The 18,693-nt window shown below is 48.6% G+C and overlaps 1 protein-coding gene across 4 annotated transcripts in view; it reads left to right on the forward strand.

Moving 5' to 3' along the window:
• Nucleotides 1-18,693, forward strand: part of LOC109867880 (ras-specific guanine nucleotide-releasing factor RalGPS1) — a 274,063-nt gene that overhangs the window by 199,632 nt on the left and 55,738 nt on the right. For all 4 annotated transcript variants that reach the window (XM_031803280.1, XM_031803282.1, XM_020457186.2 and 1 more), the window contains 2 exons: nucleotides 5,279-5,416; nucleotides 18,250-18,343. In XM_031803280.1, the coding sequence (XP_031659140.1) occupies nucleotides 5,279-5,416; nucleotides 18,250-18,343 (232 nt within the window). The remainder of the gene's footprint in view (nucleotides 1-5,278; nucleotides 5,417-18,249; nucleotides 18,344-18,693) is intronic.

Below are 18,693 nucleotides of genomic sequence, written 5' to 3' on the forward strand. Positions count from 1 at the left end.
CATTGCAGAGCATGGTGTGTTTTGACTGTTTGACACATTGCAAAGCATGGTGTGTTTTGACACATTGCAGAGCATGGTGTGTTTTGACACATTGCAGAGCATGGTGTGTTTTGACACATTGCAGAGCATGGTGTGTTTTGACACATTGCAGAGCATGGTGTGTTTTGACACATTGCAGAGCATGGTGTGTTTTGACACATTGCAGAGCATGGTGTGTTTTGACACATTGCAGAGCATGGTGTGTTTTGACACATTGCAGAGCATGGTGTGTTTTGACACATTGCAGAGCATGGTGTGTTTTGACACATTGCAGAGCATGGTGTGTTTTGACACATTGCAGAGCATGGTGTGTTTTGACACATTGCAGAGCATGGTGTGTTTTGACACATTGCAGAGCATGGTGTGTTTTGACACATTGCAGAGCATGGTGTGTTTTGACTGTTTGACACATTGCAGAGCATGGTGTGTTTTGACTGTTTGACACATTGCAGAGCATGGTGTGGTTTGACTGTTTGACACATTGCAGAGCATGGTGTGGTTTGACACATTGCAGAGCATGGTGTGGTTTGACACATTGCAGAGCATGGTGTGTTTTGACTGTTTGACACATTGCAGAGCATGGTGTGTTTTGACTGTTTGACACATTGCAGAGCATGGTGTGGTTTGACTGTTTGACACATTGCAGAGCATGGTGTGTTTTGACACATTGCAGAGCATGGTGTGTTTTGACACATTGCAGAGCATGGTGTGTTTTGACTGTTTGACACATTGCAGAGCATGGTGTGTTTTGACTGTTTGACACATTGCAGAGCATGGTGTGGTTTGACTGTTTGACACATTGCAGAGCATGGTGTGGTTTGACACATTGCAGAGCATGGTGTGGTTTGACACATTGCAGAGCATGGTGTGGTTTGACACATTGCAGAGCATGGTGTGTTTTGACTGTTTGACACATTGCAGAGCATGGTGTGTTTTGACTGTTTGACACATTGCAGAGCATGGTGTGGTTTGACACATTGCACAGCATGGTGTGTTTTGACACATTGCAGAGCATGGTGACACGGATGTCAAATCCTGTTTTAAGTAAAGGACCAAGTGTACCATTCATTTTCACTATAATTCATCCTTTTTATAATGTTACTCCAACTATCGTGCCACTTCTGCTGGGAGGGCTTACTAGTTTTCTTTCTGTAACATTTTCTATTCATTCAAACACATGAAGAGCATAATATATAAATACATGTATAATGCCTTCAGAAAGTAGTCACGTGCAGAGGGTGTACAGACATGGCGACTTTGTCCATACGTCAGACTGGTGACAGGGTCCAGTATATGTGGAATGCATTCGGCAAGGCAACCTACTAGTGTTCTGTTGGGGTTTAATGATTAGAACTAGTGTGTGAGAGAACAGAAGGGGGGGGGGGGGTGTAGAACTAGTGTGTGAGAGAACAGAAGGGGGGGTAGAACTAGTGTGTGAGAGAACAAGGGGGGGGGGGTAGAACTAGTGTGTGAGAGAACAGGAGGGGGAGTGGGGGGGTAGAACTAGTGTGTGAGAGAACAGAAAGGGGGGGGTGAACTAGTGTGTGAGAGAACAGAAGGGGGGGGTAGAACTAGTGTGTGAGAGAACAAGGGGGGGGGGTAGAACTAGTGTGTGAGAGAACAGGAGGGGGAGTGGGGGGGGTAGAACTAGTGTGTGAGAGAACAGAAAGGGGGTGTAGAACTAGTGTGTGAGAGAACAGAAGGGGGGAAGGGGGGGTAGAACTAGTGTGTGAGAGAACAGAAAGGGGGGGTGAACTAGTGTGTGAGAGAACAGAAAGGGGGGGTAGAACTAGTGTGTGAGAGAACAGAAGGGGGAGGGGGGTAGAACTAGTGTGTGAGAGAACAGAAAGGGGGGGGTGAACTAGTGTGTGAGAGAACAGAAGGGGGGGGGGGTGTAGAACTAGTGTGTGAGAGAACAGAAGGGGGGGTAGAACTAGTGTGTGAGAGAACAAGGGGGGGGGGGTAGAACTAGTGTGTGAGAGAACAGGAGGGGGAGTGGGGGGGTAGAACTAGTGTGTGAGAGAACAGAAAGGGGGTGTAGAACTAGTGTGTGAGAGAACAGAAGGGGGGAAGGGGGGGGTAGAACTAGTGTGTGAGAGAACAGAAAGGGGGGGTGAACTAGTGTGTGAGAGAACAGAAAGGGGGGGTAAGAACTAGTGTGTGAGAGAACAGAAGGGGGAGGGGGGTAGAACTAGTGTGTGAGAGAACAGAAAGGGGGGGGGTGAACTAGTGTGTGAGAGAACAGAAAGGGGGGGGGGGGGTGTAGAGCTAGTGTGTGAGAGAACAGAAGGGGGGGTAGAACTAGTGTGTGAGAGAACAAGGGGGGGGGGGGGGTAGAACTAGTGTGTGAGAGAACAGGAGGGGGAGTGGGGGGGGTAGAACTAGTGTGTGAGAGAACAGAAAGGGGGGGTGAACTAGTGTGTGAGAGAAAAGAAAGGGGGGGTAGAACTAGTGTGTGAGAGAACAGAAGGGGGAGGGGGGTAGAACTAGTGTGTGAGAGAACAGAAGGGGGGGGGGGTGTAGAACTAGTGTGTGAGAGAACAGAAGGGGGGGTAGAACTAGTGTGTGAGAGAACAAGGGGGGGGGGGGGTAGAACTAGTGTGTGAGAGAACAGGAGGGGGAGTGGGGGGGGTAGAACTAGTGTGTGAGAGAACAGAAGGGGGGTGTAGAACTAGTGTGTGAGAGAACAGAAGGGGGGAAGGGGGGGTAGAACTAGTGTGTGAGAGAACAGAAAGGGGGGGTAGAACTAGTGTGTGAGAGAACAGAAAGGGGGGGTGAACTAGTGTGTGAGAGAACAGAAAGGGGGGGGGTGAACTAGTGTGTGAGAGAACAGAAGGGGGAGGGGGGTAGAACTAGTGTGTGAGAGAACAGAAAGGGGGGTGGGGGGGGTACTTTGCAGCATGTCGTGAGTGTAAAATCCTAGGCCTCCAGCCTGTAAAACAATAGATGGCTGTACAGGAGGATTATGAGACAACACATGCCCAACAACAAAGACTAAGACAGCCTGAACTCCCAACACAACAGTAAAACTCAGCATTGTGCTAAGAATCTCTAGTCATAATTTCCTACCGCGTTGTATATACGATCAAACAAGACATCTGTTATGCTGTAGATTCTCACACACACACAGGCAGCATTAAGATCTGGGTTCTGTATCACTGTCTCTTTTATAAAACGGTTACATCTTAAGACCTTTGCAAACTGTATATGTTTCCAAGATGCATGACTACCGTAGCGGAGGGAGAAAACAGACACGTCTGGAACAAAGAGCCTATATGAACTAAAGGTTAACAACAGACACGTCTGGAACAAAGAGCCTCTATGAACTAAAGGTTAACAACAGACACGTCTGGAACAAAGAGCCTCTATGAACTGAAGGTTAACAACAGACACGTCTGGAACAAAGAGTCTATATGAACTAAAGGTTAACAACAGACACGTCTGGAACAAAGAGCCTATATGAACTAAAGGTTAACAACAGACACGTCTGGAACAAAGAGCCTATATGAACTAAACGTCAACAACAGACACGTCTGGAACAAAGAGCCTATATGAACTAAAGGTTAACAACAGACACGTCTGGAACAAAGAGCCTCTATGAACTGAAGGTTAACAACAGACACGTCTGGAACAAAGAGCCTATATGAACTAAAGGTTAACAACAGACACGTCTGGAACAAAGAGCCTATATGAACTAAAGGTTAACAACAGACACGTCTGGAACAAAGAGCCTATATGAGTACTGTACACAACAGTATGTGATTTCCACAGACAGCTTAAGATAGCCTGGCTAAAGCACGGTGAGCACAGCTTTCAGTCTGGTTCAACCAGGCTAAGTTTAGGAGGCAAGTTGAATGGAAAACCAAGCAGCTGTACAACATAAGACTATAGTGAAATAATGTGGTTTGAGCTGCACTAAGAGGACTGACTCACTCCAGTACTCAACACAGCTCCTCAATAGGGTTGGGTGGTATGCAGATGTTCATACCGTCATACCGTTACTGTACCATACCTGGGTATATGGTATTACTGAATGTGCACAGAAGGGGGCGCTATTTCATAATTTATTTTCTTTTTATTATAAAATAAATATCGTTTATTGTAGCAGTTGTTAATTGTATTATGTGGATGGTATCAATTCACCCAGTCATTACAAAGATACCGGTGTCCTTCCTAGCTCAGTTGCTGGAGAGGAAGGAAATCGCTCAGGGATTTCACCATGAGGCCAATGGTGACTTCTTAAAAACGGTTACAGAATTTAATAGCTGTGATTGGTGAAAACTGAGGATGGATCAACAACATTGTTAGTTACTCTACAATACTAACCTAATTTACCGAGTGGAGAGAAGGAACCCTGTACAGAATAACAAATATTCAAAAACATGCATCCTGTTTGCAGTAAGGCACTAAAGTAAAACCTAAAAAAAAAATGTCAAAGAAATTCACTTTGTTCTGAATACAAAGCGTTTTGTTTGGGTCAAATCCAACACATAATTTCACTGAGTACCACTCGTCATATTTTCAAGAATGGTGGTGGCTGGAGATGAATTCACCTTTCAGCAGGACGATATCCTAAACCACAAGGCCAAATATACACTCTGGAGTTGCTTACCAAGACAACATTGAATGTCCCTAAGTGGCCTAGTTACAATTTGGACTTAAATCGGCTTGAAAATCTGTGGCAATACTTGAAAATGTCTGTCATTGCAATGATCAACAACTAATTTGACAGAGCTTGAAGAACTTTAAATATTGTACAATCCAGGTGTGCAAAGCTCTTAGAGACTTACCCAGAAAGACTCACAGCTCTTAGAGACTTACCCAGAAAGACTCACAGCTCTTAGAGACTTACCCAGAAAGACTCACAGCTCTTAGAGACTTACCCAGAAAGACTCAAAGCTCTTAGAGACTTACCCAGAAAGACTCACAGCTCTTAGAGACTTACCCAGAAAGACTCACAGCTCTTAGAGACTTACCCAGAAAGACTCACAGCTCTTAGAGACTTACCCAGAAAGACTCACAGCTCTTAGAGACTTACCCAGAAAGACTCACAGCTCTTAGAGACTTATACCCAGAAAGACTCACAGCTGTAATCGCTGCCAAAGGTGATTCAAACATGTTTGAAAACTTATCTAACCAAGACACTGTACGTCTGTCACATATTTCATATTAATGAAGTTGGGCACAGGATACCACTAACCCCTCCCCTTCCTCTGGTCCCTCCCCTCTCCCCCTGCAGGCATCTACCTATTGGACATGATCTACATCGACTCGGCCTATCCGGCATCGGATAGCATCATCGAGACAGAGCAGAGGACCAATCAGATGAACAATTTGCTGAGGGTGATCTCTGACCTGCAGATGTCCTGTAAATATGGTAAGAGTACAACATTTCCCTCGTTTTCACGGACAAGTCAGCTTCACCACACAAAAATAAATTGGTGTGCTCAACTCAAGTGTAGATTAAGTCTTCGGATGCCTGGGTTAAGTAATACAAGGTGGAAAGCTATATGGTATGTTAGATCACTTATTCTATGCATGTTAGCAGCAGCAGAGGTAAACCAACAGACTTGTTTCAGCGACAGAAGGCTGTATAAACTCACCAAAAAAAGAAACGTCCTCTCACTGTCAACTGCGTTTATTTTCAGAAAACTTAACATGTGTAAATATTTGTATGAACATAACAAGATTCAACAACTGAGACATAAACTGAACAAGTTCCACAGACATGTTACTAACCGAAATGGAGTAATGTGTCCCTGAACAAAGGGGGGTTCAAAATCAAAAGTCAAACAGTCAGTATCTGGTGTGGCCACCAGCTGCATTAAGTACTGTGCATCTCCTCCTCATGGACTGCACCAGATTTACCAGTTCTTGCTGTGAGATGTTACCCCACTCTTCCTCCAAGGCACCTGCAAGTTCCCGGACATCGCTGCGGGGAATGGCCCTAGCCCTCACCTTCTGTTTCAACAGGTCCCAGACGTGCTCAATGGGATTGAGATCCAGGCTCTTCGCTGGCCATGGCAGAACACGGACATTCCTGTCTTGCAGGAAATCACACACAGAACGAGCAGTATGGCTGGTGGCATTGTCATGCTGGAGGGTCATGTCAGGATGAGCCTGCAGGAAGGGTTCCACATGAGGGAGGAGGATGTCTTCCCTGTAACGCACAGCGTTGAGATTGCCTGCAATGACAACAAGCTCAGTCCGATGATGCTGTGACACACCACCTCAGACCACAATGGACCCTCCACCTCCAAATCGATCCCGCTCCAGAGTACAGGCCTCGGTGTAACGCTCATTCCTTCAACGATAAATGCGAATCTGACCATCACCCCTGGTGAGACAAAACTGCAACTCGTCAGTGAAGAGCACTTTTTGCCAGTCCTGTCTGGTCCAGCGACGGTGGGTTTGTGCCCATAGGCGACGTTGTTGCCGGGGAAGTCTGGTGACTTCAACAGGCCTACAAGCCCACAGTCCAGCCTCTCGTGGACAGTCTGAGCACTGATGGAGGGATCGTGCGTTCCTGGTGTGACTCGGGAAGTTGTTGTTGCCATCCTGTACTTGTCCCGCAGGTGTGATGTTCGGATGTACCGATCCTGTGCAGGTGTTGTTACACGTGGTCTGCCACTGCGAGGACGATCAGCTGTCCGTCCTGTCTACCTGTAGTGTTGTCTTAGGCGTCTCACAGTACGGGCTGTCGTGTCTTTGGCATCATTAAAAGTGAAGACTTATTTTATCAAATAAATTCTCTGTAATTATTATTACGTGATTAAACTAATCATGTAAATGTAAATTACTAGGAAGTCGGGGCACCAAGGATAATCTTCAGATTACAAAGTTATAATTTTCCTAATATAACTTTCAGATATTTTAATATCTGATCAATTAGTCTTCTTATTAATGAATTATCCTTTACCTCACGTCAGTCTCTTTCCAAATGTCGTAAATGGTTGGTTATCTGCACGAACCCAGCCTTTACTAGGAATCATCCATACAGCTTAATCATTTATTTACTAACTAACTACATAATCACAGAAATGCACAAACAGTAGATCTGTTACTAACAAATTATAGGTAAGATTCCCTAGTGGGCTGAGCCGATATGACAGCTTGGTGGACAAAGGGAAGTGGGTGTGGACTGAGCGGGAAAGATAAAAGGGGTCACTACATACAGTTGATAATTATATTCATTGAAATGCTAATCCTTTGCACATGAACGCTCACTCATTGGGAAATAATTGCAATCAATATATATTTACGCCCAGGTGTCATTGTGATCTCTGTTGAATTCGTCAGTCCGTCTGCTGGAGAGTCAGTTCATCATCGTCTCTCTCTCTCTCTTTGTTTCCCTGAAGATCAAACTATTTCATGGTTAGTTTGGACACTTCAGAGTACCATTCAGAAATGGTCTCATAGAATAGGTGTTTCGGTGGTTGTCGGGATCCGCATCCTAGGTTTACATAATTTCTAGCTGCAGACTAGTAATTAGTATCTAACATTTGCTCTTATTCTGTAGGGATTGATAGTCTCAGAGTTGAACCATTTCCAGCCGTGTAGCCAATGCTCCATGTGGTATGGTTAGGAATTCAATACCTATTTGCAATCACAGCTCACGCTGTGGATTTGCTTATTCTTGGTACTCAAACCTGTGCCACCTCAGTTTCCACCTCAGTTTCCACCAAGATACGCGTGGTCTGAAGAGGATTTTCTTAGGAGGGGCTTTTATTCGTAATAGTAGAAAAGGCGGTTCTATGACGCCTGATCATGTCTGTGCTCATGGGGGCGGGCCAATGACTTAGTTAAACTTTAAAGGGAATTACAATTATCTCCCATTAAAGGTTTAACATCACATTACATAATTTCACAAATAGTTTCATCTTTACTCATTCATTGTATAAAATAATTAGATGCAAACCTCATAATGGAGGTCGCCTGTATAAACAGAGTTAGGGTAATATGGCTGAAATTGTCTTTCATGAGGGTCACAAACATGAAACAAAACGGACCGGATCGTAGCTGGCTTCTCCACCGACCATTTACACATTCTCCAAAATATGGATATTTTTTCCAGTCTCTATTTCTGGAATGTAGCAGAATTTGGCAGGAGTTCCTTTGTTCTACTGTGGAACTCTCTCTCTCCCTACTGCATGAAAAGGGGGAGAGAGTCCCCGCCAGGAATTTAGATAACAGAACCTGGGTGTAGGAGAGAGTGAGAAGCTATGATCTACACCCAGAAAGGGCCACATCATGACAGGACATTGCAATTCATTTCCCTGGCCACGTCTGCAGTCCTCATGCCTCCTTGCAGCATGCCTAAGTCACATTCACGCAGATGAGCAGGGATCTTTATTTTGATCTTTTTCAGAGTCAGTAGAAAGGCCTCTTTAGTGTCCTAAGTTTTCATAACTGTGACTTTAGTGTTAGTGTCTTAACGACCGTTCCACAGGTGCATGTACATTAATTGTTTACGGTTCATTGAACAAGCATGGGAAACAGTGTTTAAACCCTTTTACAATGAAGATCTGTGAAGTTATTTGGATTTCTACAAATTCTCTTTGATAATCTTTGCTGAGTTTAGTATATACCAGTTAGAGAAGGATTTCCTTATTTTTAGCTTCACCCCCTACAATCACCCACAGACACTCTCAAATACTCTCTTATCGATGATAGGATTTTCAAACTACTGAGTCCAACTGAGCTACACTGTACTGCACTGGCCTGGCTGCATCCACCGTAGTTGCTGGAAAGGACATGTCAGATCCAGCACAGTTTGATTCGGGAATGCATAACTCTAACACTCTACACTCTAACCACTAGGCTACCCTGCCGCCTCTACACTCTAACCACTAGGCTACCCTGCCTCCTCTACACTCTAACCACTAGGCTACCCTGCCGCCTCTACACTCTAACCACTAGGCTACCCTGCCGCCTCTACACTCTAACCACTAGGTTACCTACCGCCTCTACACTCAAACCACTAGGCTACCTGCCACCTCTACACTCTAACCACTAGGTTACCTACCACCTCTACACTCTAACCACTAGGCTACCTACCGCCTCTACACTCTAACCACTAGGCTACCTGCCTCCTCTACACTCTAACCACTAGGCTACCCTGCTGCCTCTACACTCTAACCACTAGGCTACCTGCCTCCTCTACACTCTAACCACTAGGCTACCCTGCCGCCTCTACACTCTAACCACTAGGCTACCCTGCCGCCTCTACACTCTAACCACTAGGCTACCCTGCCGCCTCTACACTCTAACCACTAGGCTACCTGCCTCCTCTACACTCTAACCACTAGGCTACCCTGCCGCCTCTACACTCTAACCACTAGGCTACCCTGCTACCTCTACACTCTAACCACTAGGCTACCCTGCCGCCTCTACACTCTAACCACTAGGCTACCCTGCCGCCTCTACACTCTAACCACTAGGTTACCTACCGCCTCTACACTCTAACCACTAGGTTACCTACCGCCTCTACACTCTAACCACTAGGCTACCCTGCCTCCTCTACACTCTAACCACTAGGCTACCCTGCCGCCTCTACACTCTAACCACTAGGTTACCTACCGCCTCTACACTCTAACCACTAGGCTACCCTGCCGCCTCTACACTCTAACCACTAGGCTACCTGCCACCTCTACATTCTAACCACTAGGCTACCTGCCACCTCTACACTCTAACCACTAGGCTACCCTGCCGCCTCTACACTCTAACCACTAGGCTACCCTGCCGCCTCTACACTAACCACTAGGCTACCCTGCCGCCTCTACACTCTAACCACTAGGCTACCCTGCCGCCTCTACACTCTAACCACTAGGTTACCTACCGCCTCTACACTCTAACCACTAGGCTACCCTGCCGCCTCTACACTCTAACCACTAGGCTACCCTGCCCCCTCTACACTCTAACCACTAGGCTACCCTGCCTCCTCTACACTCTAACCACTAGGGTACCTACCGCCTCTACACTCTAACCACTAACCCTGCCGCCTCTACACTCTAACCACTAGGCTAACCCTGCCGCCTCTACACTCTAACCACTAGGCTAACCCTGCCGCCTCTACACTCTAACCACTAGGCTAACCCTGCCGCCTCTACACTCTAACCACTAGGGTACCTACCGCCCCCTACACTCTAACCACTAGGGTACCTGCCCCCTCTACACTCTAACCACTAGGGTACCTACCGCCTCTACACTCTAACCACTAACCCTGCCGCCTCTACACTCTAACCACTAACCCTGCCGCCTCTACACTCTAACCACTAGGCTAACCCTGCCGCCTCTACACTCTAACCACTAGGGTACCTACCGCCCCTACACTCTAACCACTAGGGTACCTACCGCCTCTACACTCTAACCACTAGGCTACCTCCCTCCTCTACACTCTAACCACTAGGCTACCCTGCCCCCTCTACACTCTAACCACTAACCCTGCCGCCTCTACACTCTAACCACTAGGCTAACCCTGCCGCCTCTACACTCTAACCAATAGGGTACCTACCGCCTCTACACTCTAACCACTAGGCTACCCTGCCTCCTCTACACTCTAACCACTAGGGTACCTGCCGCCTCTACACTCTAACCACTAGGCTAACCCTCCCGCCTCTACACTCTAACCACTAGGCTAACCCTGCCGCCTCTACACTCTAACCACTAGGGTACCTACCGCCTCTACACTCTAACCACTAGGCTACCCTGCCTCCTCTACACTCTAACCACTAGGTTACCCTGCCTCCTCTACACTCTAACCACTAGGCTAACCCTGCCGCCTCTACACTCTAACCACTAGGCTACCCTGCCTCCTCTACACTCTAACCACTAGGCTACCCTGCCGCCTCTACACTCTAACCACTAGGCTACCCTGCCGCCTCTACACTCTAACCACTAGGTTACCTACCGCCTCTACACTCAAACCACTAGGCTACCTGCCACCTCTACACTCTAACCACTAGGTTACCTACCGCCTCTACACTCTAACCACTAGGCTACCTACCGCCTCTACACTCTAACCACTAGGCTACCTGCCTCCTCTACACTCTAACCACTAGGCTACCCTGCTGCCTCTACACTCTAACCACTAGGTTACCTACCGCCTCTACACTCTAACCACTAGGCTACCTACCGCCTCTACACTCTAACCACTAGGCTACCTGCCTCCTCTACACTCTAACCACTAGGCTACCCTGCTGCCTCTACACTCTAACCACTAGGCTACCTGCCTCCTCTACACTCTAACCACTAGGCTACCCTGCCGCCTCTACACTCTAACCACTAGGCTACCCTGCCGCCTCTACACTCTAACCACTAGGCTACCTGCCTCCTCTACACTCTAACCACTAGGCTACCCTGCCGCCTCTACACTCTAACCACTAGGCTACCCTGCTACCTCTACACTCTAACCACTAGGCTACCCTGCCGCCTCTACACTCTAACCACTAGGCTACCCTGCCGCCTCTACACTCTAACCACTAGGTTACCTACCGCCTCTACACTCTAACCACTAGGTTACCTACCGCCTCTACACTCTAACCACTAGGCTACCCTGCCTCCTCTACACTCTAACCACTAGGCTACCCTGCCGCCTCTACACTCTAACCACTAGGTTACCTACCGCCTCTACACTCTAACCACTAGGCTACCCTGCCGCCTCTACACTCTAACCACTAGGCTACCTGCCACCTCTACATTCTAACCACTAGGCTACCTGCCACCTCTACACTCTAACCACTAGGCTACCCTGCCGCCTCTACACTCTAACCACTAGGCTACCCTGCCGCCTCTACACTAACCACTAGGCTACCCTGCCGCCTCTACACTCTAACCACTAGGCTACCCTGCCGCCTCTACACTCTAACCACTAGGTTACCTACCGCCTCTACACTCTAACCACTAGGCTACCCTGCCGCCTCTACACTCTAACCACTAGGCTACCCTGCCCCCTCTACACTCTAACCACTAGGCTACCCTGCCTCCTCTACACTCTAACCACTAGGGTACCTACCGCCTCTACACTCTAACCACTAACCCTGCCGCCTCTACACTCTAACCACTAGGCTAACCCTGCCGCCTCTACACTCTAACCACTAGGCTAACCCTGCCGCCTCTACACTCTAACCACTAGGCTAACCCTGCCGCCTCTACACTCTAACCACTAGGGTACCTACCGCCCCTACACTCTAACCACTAGGGTACCTGCCCCCTCTACACTCTAACCACTAGGGTACCTACCGCCTCTACACTCTAACCACTAACCCTGCCGCCTCTACACTCTAACCACTAGGCTAACCCTGCCGCCTCTACACTCTAACCACTAGGCTAACCCTGCCGCCTCTACACTCTAACCACTAGGCTAACCCTGCCGCCTCTACACTCTAACCACTAGGGTACCTACCGCCCCTACACTCTAACCACTAGGGTACCTGCCCCCTCTACACTCTAACCACTAGGGTACCTACCGCCTCTACACTCTAACCACTAACCCTGCCGCCTCTACACTCTAACCACTAGGCTAACCCTGCCGCCTCTACACTCTAACCACTAGGCTAACCCTGCCGCCTCTACACTCTAACCACTAGGCTAACCCTGCCGCCTCTACACTCTAACCACTAGGCTAACCCTGCCGCCTCTACACTCTAACCACTAGGCTAACCCTGCCGCCTCTACACTCTAACCACTAGGCTAACCCTGCCGCCTCTACACTCTAACCACTAGGGTACCTGCCCCCTCTACACTCTAACCACTAGGGTACCTACCGCCTCTACACTCTAACCACTAACCCTGCCGCCTCTACACTCTAACCACTAACCCTGCCGCCTCTACACTCTAACCACTAGGCTAACCCTGCCGCCTCTACACTCTAACCACTAGGGTACCTACCGCCCCTACACTCTAACCACTAGGGTACCTACCGCCTCTACACTCTAACCACTAGGCTACCTCCCTCCTCTACACTCTAACCACTAGGCTACCCTGCCCCCTCTACACTCTAACCACTAACCCTGCCGCCTCTACACTCTAACCACTAGGCTAACCCTGCCGCCTCTACACTCTAACCAATAGGGTACCTACCGCCTCTACACTCTAACCACTAGGCTACCCTGCCTCCTCTACACTCTAACCACTAGGGTACCTGCCGCCTCTACACTCTAACCACTAGGCTAACCCTCCCGCCTCTACACTCTAACCACTAGGCTAACCCTGCCGCCTCTACACTCTAACCACTAGGGTACCTACCGCCTCTACACTCTAACCACTAGGCTACCCTGCCTCCTCTACACTCTAACCACTAGGTTACCCTGCCTCCTCTACACTCTAACCACTAGGCTAACCCTGCCGCCTCTACACTCTAACCACTAGGCTACCCTGCCTCCTCTACACTCTAACCACTAGGCTACCCTGCCGCCTCTACACTCTAACCACTAGGCTACCCTGCCGCCTCTACACTCTAACCACTAGGTTACCTACCGCCTCTACACTCAAACCACTAGGCTACCTGCCACCTCTACACTCTAACCACTAGGTTACCTACCGCCTCTACACTCTAACCACTAGGCTACCTACCGCCTCTACACTCTAACCACTAGGCTACCTGCCTCCTCTACACTCTAACCACTAGGCTACCCTGCTGCCTCTACACTCTAACCACTAGGCTACCTGCCTCCTCTACACTCTAACCACTAGGCTACCCTGCCGCCTCTACACTCTAACCACTAGGCTACCCTGCCGCCTCTACACTCTAACCACTAGGCTACCTGCCTCCTCTACACTCTAACCACTAGGCTACCCTGCCGCCTCTACACTCTAACCACTAGGCTACCCTGCTACCTCTACACTCTAACCACTAGGCTACCCTGCCGCCTCTACACTCTAACCACTAGGCTACCCTGCCGCCTCTACACTCTAACCACTAGGTTACCTACCGCCTCTACACTCTAACCACTAGGTTACCTACCGCCTCTACACTCTAACCACTAGGCTACCCTGCCTCCTCTACACTCTAACCACTAGGCTACCCTGCCGCCTCTACACTCTAACCACTAGGTTACCTACCGCCTCTACACTCTAACCACTAGGCTACCCTGCCGCCTCTACACTCTAACCACTAGGCTACCTGCCACCTCTACATTCTAACCACTAGGCTACCTGCCACCTCTACACTCTAACCACTAGGCTACCCTGCCGCCTCTACACTCTAACCACTAGGCTACCCTGCCGCCTCTACACTAACCACTAGGCTACCCTGCCGCCTCTACACTCTAACCACTAGGCTACCCTGCCGCCTCTACACTCTAACCACTAGGTTACCTACCGCCTCTACACTCTAACCACTAGGCTACCCTGCCGCCTCTACACTCTAACCACTAGGCTACCCTGCCCCCTCTACACTCTAACCACTAGGCTACCCTGCCTCCTCTACACTCTAACCACTAGGCTACCCTGCCGCCTCTACACTCTAACCACTAGGTTACCTACCGCCTCTACACTCAAACCACTAGGCTACCTGCCACCTCTACACTCTAACCACTAGGTTACCTACCGCCTCTACACTCTAACCACTAGGCTACCTACCGCCTCTACACTCTAACCACTAGGCTACCTGCCTCCTCTACACTCTAACCACTAGGCTACCCTGCTGCCTCTACACTCTAACCACTAGGCTACCTGCCTCCTCTACACTCTAACCACTAGGCTACCCTGCCGCCTCTACACTCTAACCACTAGGTTACCTACCGCCTCTACACTCTAACCACTAGGTTACCTACCGCCTCTACACTCTAACCACTAGGCTACCCTGCCTCCTCTACACTCTAACCACTAGGCTACCCTGCCGCCTCTACACTCTAACCACTAGGTTACCTACCGCCTCTACACTCTAACCACTAGGCTACCCTGCCGCCTCTACACTCTAACCACTAGGCTACCTGCCACCTCTACATTCTAACCACTAGGCTACCTGCCACCTCTACACTCTAACCACTAGGCTACCCTGCCGCCTCTACACTCTAACCACTAGGCTACCCTGCCGCCTCTACACTAACCACTAGGCTACCCTGCCGCCTCTACACTCTAACCACTAGGCTACCCTGCCGCCTCTACACTCTAACCACTAGGTTACCTACCGCCTCTACACTCTAACCACTAGGCTACCCTGCCGCCTCTACACTCTAACCACTAGGCTACCCTGCCCCCTCTACACTCTAACCACTAGGCTACCCTGCCTCCTCTACACTCTAACCACTAGGGTACCTACCGCCTCTACACTCTAACCACTAACCCTGCCGCCTCTACACTCTAACCACTAGGCTAACCCTGCCGCCTCTACACTCTAACCACTAGGCTAACCCTGCCGCCTCTACACTCTAACCACTAGGCTAACCCTGCCGCCTCTACACTCTAACCACTAGGGTACCTACCGCCCCTACACTCTAACCACTAGGGTACCTGCCCCCTCTACACTCTAACCACTAGGGTACCTACCGCCTCTACACTCTAACCACTAACCCTGCCGCCTCTACACTCTAACCACTAACCCTGCCGCCTCTACACTCTAACCACTAGGCTAACCCTCCCGCCTCTACACTCTAACCACTAGGCTAACCCTGCCGCCTCTACACTCTAACCACTAGGGTACCTACCGCCTCTACACTCTAACCACTAGGCTACCCTGCCTCCTCTACACTCTAACCACTAGGTTACCCTGCCTCCTCTACACTCTAACCACTAGGCTAACCCTGCCGCCTCTACACTCTAACCACTAGGCTAACCCTGCCGCCTCTACACTCTAACCACTAGGGTACCTACCGCCCCTACACTCTAACCACTAGGGTACCTACCGCCTCTACACTCTAACCACTAGGCTACCTCCCTCCTCTACACTCTAACCACTAGGCTACCTGCCTCCTCTACACTCTAACCACTAGGCTACCCTGCCCCCTCTACACTCTAACCACTAGGGTACCTACCACCTCTACACTCTAACCACTAGGGTACTTACCACCTCTACACTCTAACCACTAGGGTACTTACCACCTCTACACTCTAACCACTAGGGTACCTACCGCCTCTACACTCTAACCACTAACCTTGCCTCCTCTACACTCTAACCACTAGGGTACCTACCACCTCTACACTCTAACCACTAGGGTACCTACCGCCTCTACACTCTAACCACTAGGGTACCTACCACCTCTATACTCTAACCACTAGGGTACCTACCGCCTCTACACTCTAACCACTAACCTTGCCTCCTCTACACTCTAACCACTAGGGTACCTACCACCTCTACACTCTAACCACTAGGGTACCTACCACCTCTACACTCTAACCACTAGGGTACTTACCACCTCTACACTCTAACCACTAGGGTACCTACCGCCTCTACACTCTAACCACTAACCCTGCCTCCTCTAATTGACAGATAAAGTGATGCTTTCTCTCTATCTGATCCTCCTTAAAGTAAAATATTTAGATTTCTATATAGTAGCGGAAAGAGCTTCTGCAGTTTCTATGACACTTACCTTTGTCAAATAACTCTCCAAATTCATGAAAACTGTGCGCAGTACAACCAATTTGTTTGTGGGGTGTGCGCACATAAAGCGCCGAAGATGTGTGATGACTGTGGACCCAAAAAGCGTAAAGAAAGACTAGATTTGATTCATTCGTAAAGGCACTGGGTATAATGGCACAATAGTCTCTGATCCAATCAACAAATTACTTTTTATATCTTTATCATGAATATATTTCCACAAATATTTATTTATGCAATTCAACATTTACAGTTGTTCATGCACTGGTGCTTCTCTTTAGGAATACTGGAAATAATTTCACCTGCACACCTGACTGGTTATATTATCTTTTTTAGTTTCTAATTTGTCAAAAGGAGCTGTAACTGGGCTTTATTAGTGACTATAACTCTTACTAATCAAATCTACAAATAAAGTTGATCCAACGGATTACACTGTACTGTTTTTATTGTAATAGAAACTAATCTAGGCTATTTAGGCCAACGCTTTTTCCTGTGACTTTCTATAGAATTATACAAAATATATCGTTGACTCTATGTAATTGATATCTGATGCGTTGATATCTGATCCATATGCTAAAGAAATGCCCGACAACTTTCTCAACATTCTCTAGAGGGCACTGATAGACCGAAAGGCCAGGTGGGTTGTTAAATGATATGAATGTTCCCTCAGGCCTGTATGATGGTAGTCCTGCTGTCCTTGGTATGTACATCATCTTTAAGTTGCCTGTGTTTGAAGATACTTTTAGTTAGACAACACTGGCAAGAGCAGGCAAATGTTTACTGCTCATTTCTACATTGGAACTGTGGAACAGATCTCGGATCCAAGATGTCTCTTCTACTGCAACAAGACTGAGCTCATGAACCCTAAAGTGTTGCAATAATGTTTATGAAAGCCCATCAAATCCTGGCCTGGTATAAGACTTTTACAGTATATATGAAATGTTGTGCAGAGTAAAGAACAAGCACAGTGAAAACGAAGGAGAGGTTTATTAATTCCAGTTGTAGTTGGCCTCGCTGCCATGGCGTCAGTGTTAGCAGAGTTGGTTTAAATAAAGTAAATCCCTCATCGACGCACACAGAGATGAGCGGCAAGGCCAATGCCAGTGAGGTTCTGAGAACTTCCCCAGGGCCCGAACAAAATGGCAACCGCATGGGGCCGAAATGCACACATGTACAACCTTAACCCCCTACGACAGCTGGTAACAGCATTAAGATGCAACAACCAAACCGCCCGGTGTTCGCCCCCAGAGCTTACACGTCATGTCTCTCACGTACTGCCGGCTAGGCGCTAGCCATTTGCTTCACTCGGACCAGACTTTGAGGAGAGAATGGGGGAAGGATTACCCAGACTTCTCAGATGTTAATTTTTTGTTAGAAGTAGAGTGCTGCTGATTAGAGGAATTAGGAGGAGACTGTTGCCAATGGGAGGGGTTAGGAGGAGACTGTTGCCGATGGGAGGGGTTAGGAGGAGACTGTTGCCGATGGGAGGGGTTAGGAGGAGACACTGCTGTCCGTGTTGCAGTAAATGTAGCTCAACAAACCACATTAAGAGGAAGACAATGAAGTGTTCCAAACCATTTCTCTCTCTTGGTCTCTCTCTCTTGTCTTACTGTCTGTTTTTTGTCTTCCTGCTACCCTCTCTCCCTCCCCCACACCACTTTCCCTCTTCACAGATCACCTGGTGACCCTCCCCCATGTTCAGAAGTATTTAATGTCCGTGCGCTATATCGAGGAGCTTCAGAAGTTCGTAGAGGACGACAACTTCAAGTAAGTTGAGTCTGACCCCCCCTTCTCCCCCACAAACATACCTTTCACACACACACACACACACACACACACACACACACACACACACACACACACACACACACACACACACACACACACACACACACACAGGCGGTGGGGGTGGGGGGGAGCTGTGCATCATGACAGGGGAGCTCATTCCTCCAGTGGCTCTAATGAGTTCTTCAGGCATATATTGTAGATACAGAGTCTGCCTTGAGGGAGCGCGACCAAGCGTGGCCCCGGAAGCACAGAACTTCTAACGGGGGCTTGATTTAAAGCCGGAGCCGGCTCCTGGAGCTCAACTGTGAAAGACATGCACTGCTGGGACT

Source organism: Oncorhynchus kisutch, linkage group LG23 (assembly GCF_002021735.2).
Source record: "Oncorhynchus kisutch isolate 150728-3 linkage group LG23, Okis_V2, whole genome shotgun sequence".
Classification (NCBI taxonomy): domain Eukaryota; kingdom Metazoa; phylum Chordata; class Actinopteri; order Salmoniformes; family Salmonidae; genus Oncorhynchus; species Oncorhynchus kisutch.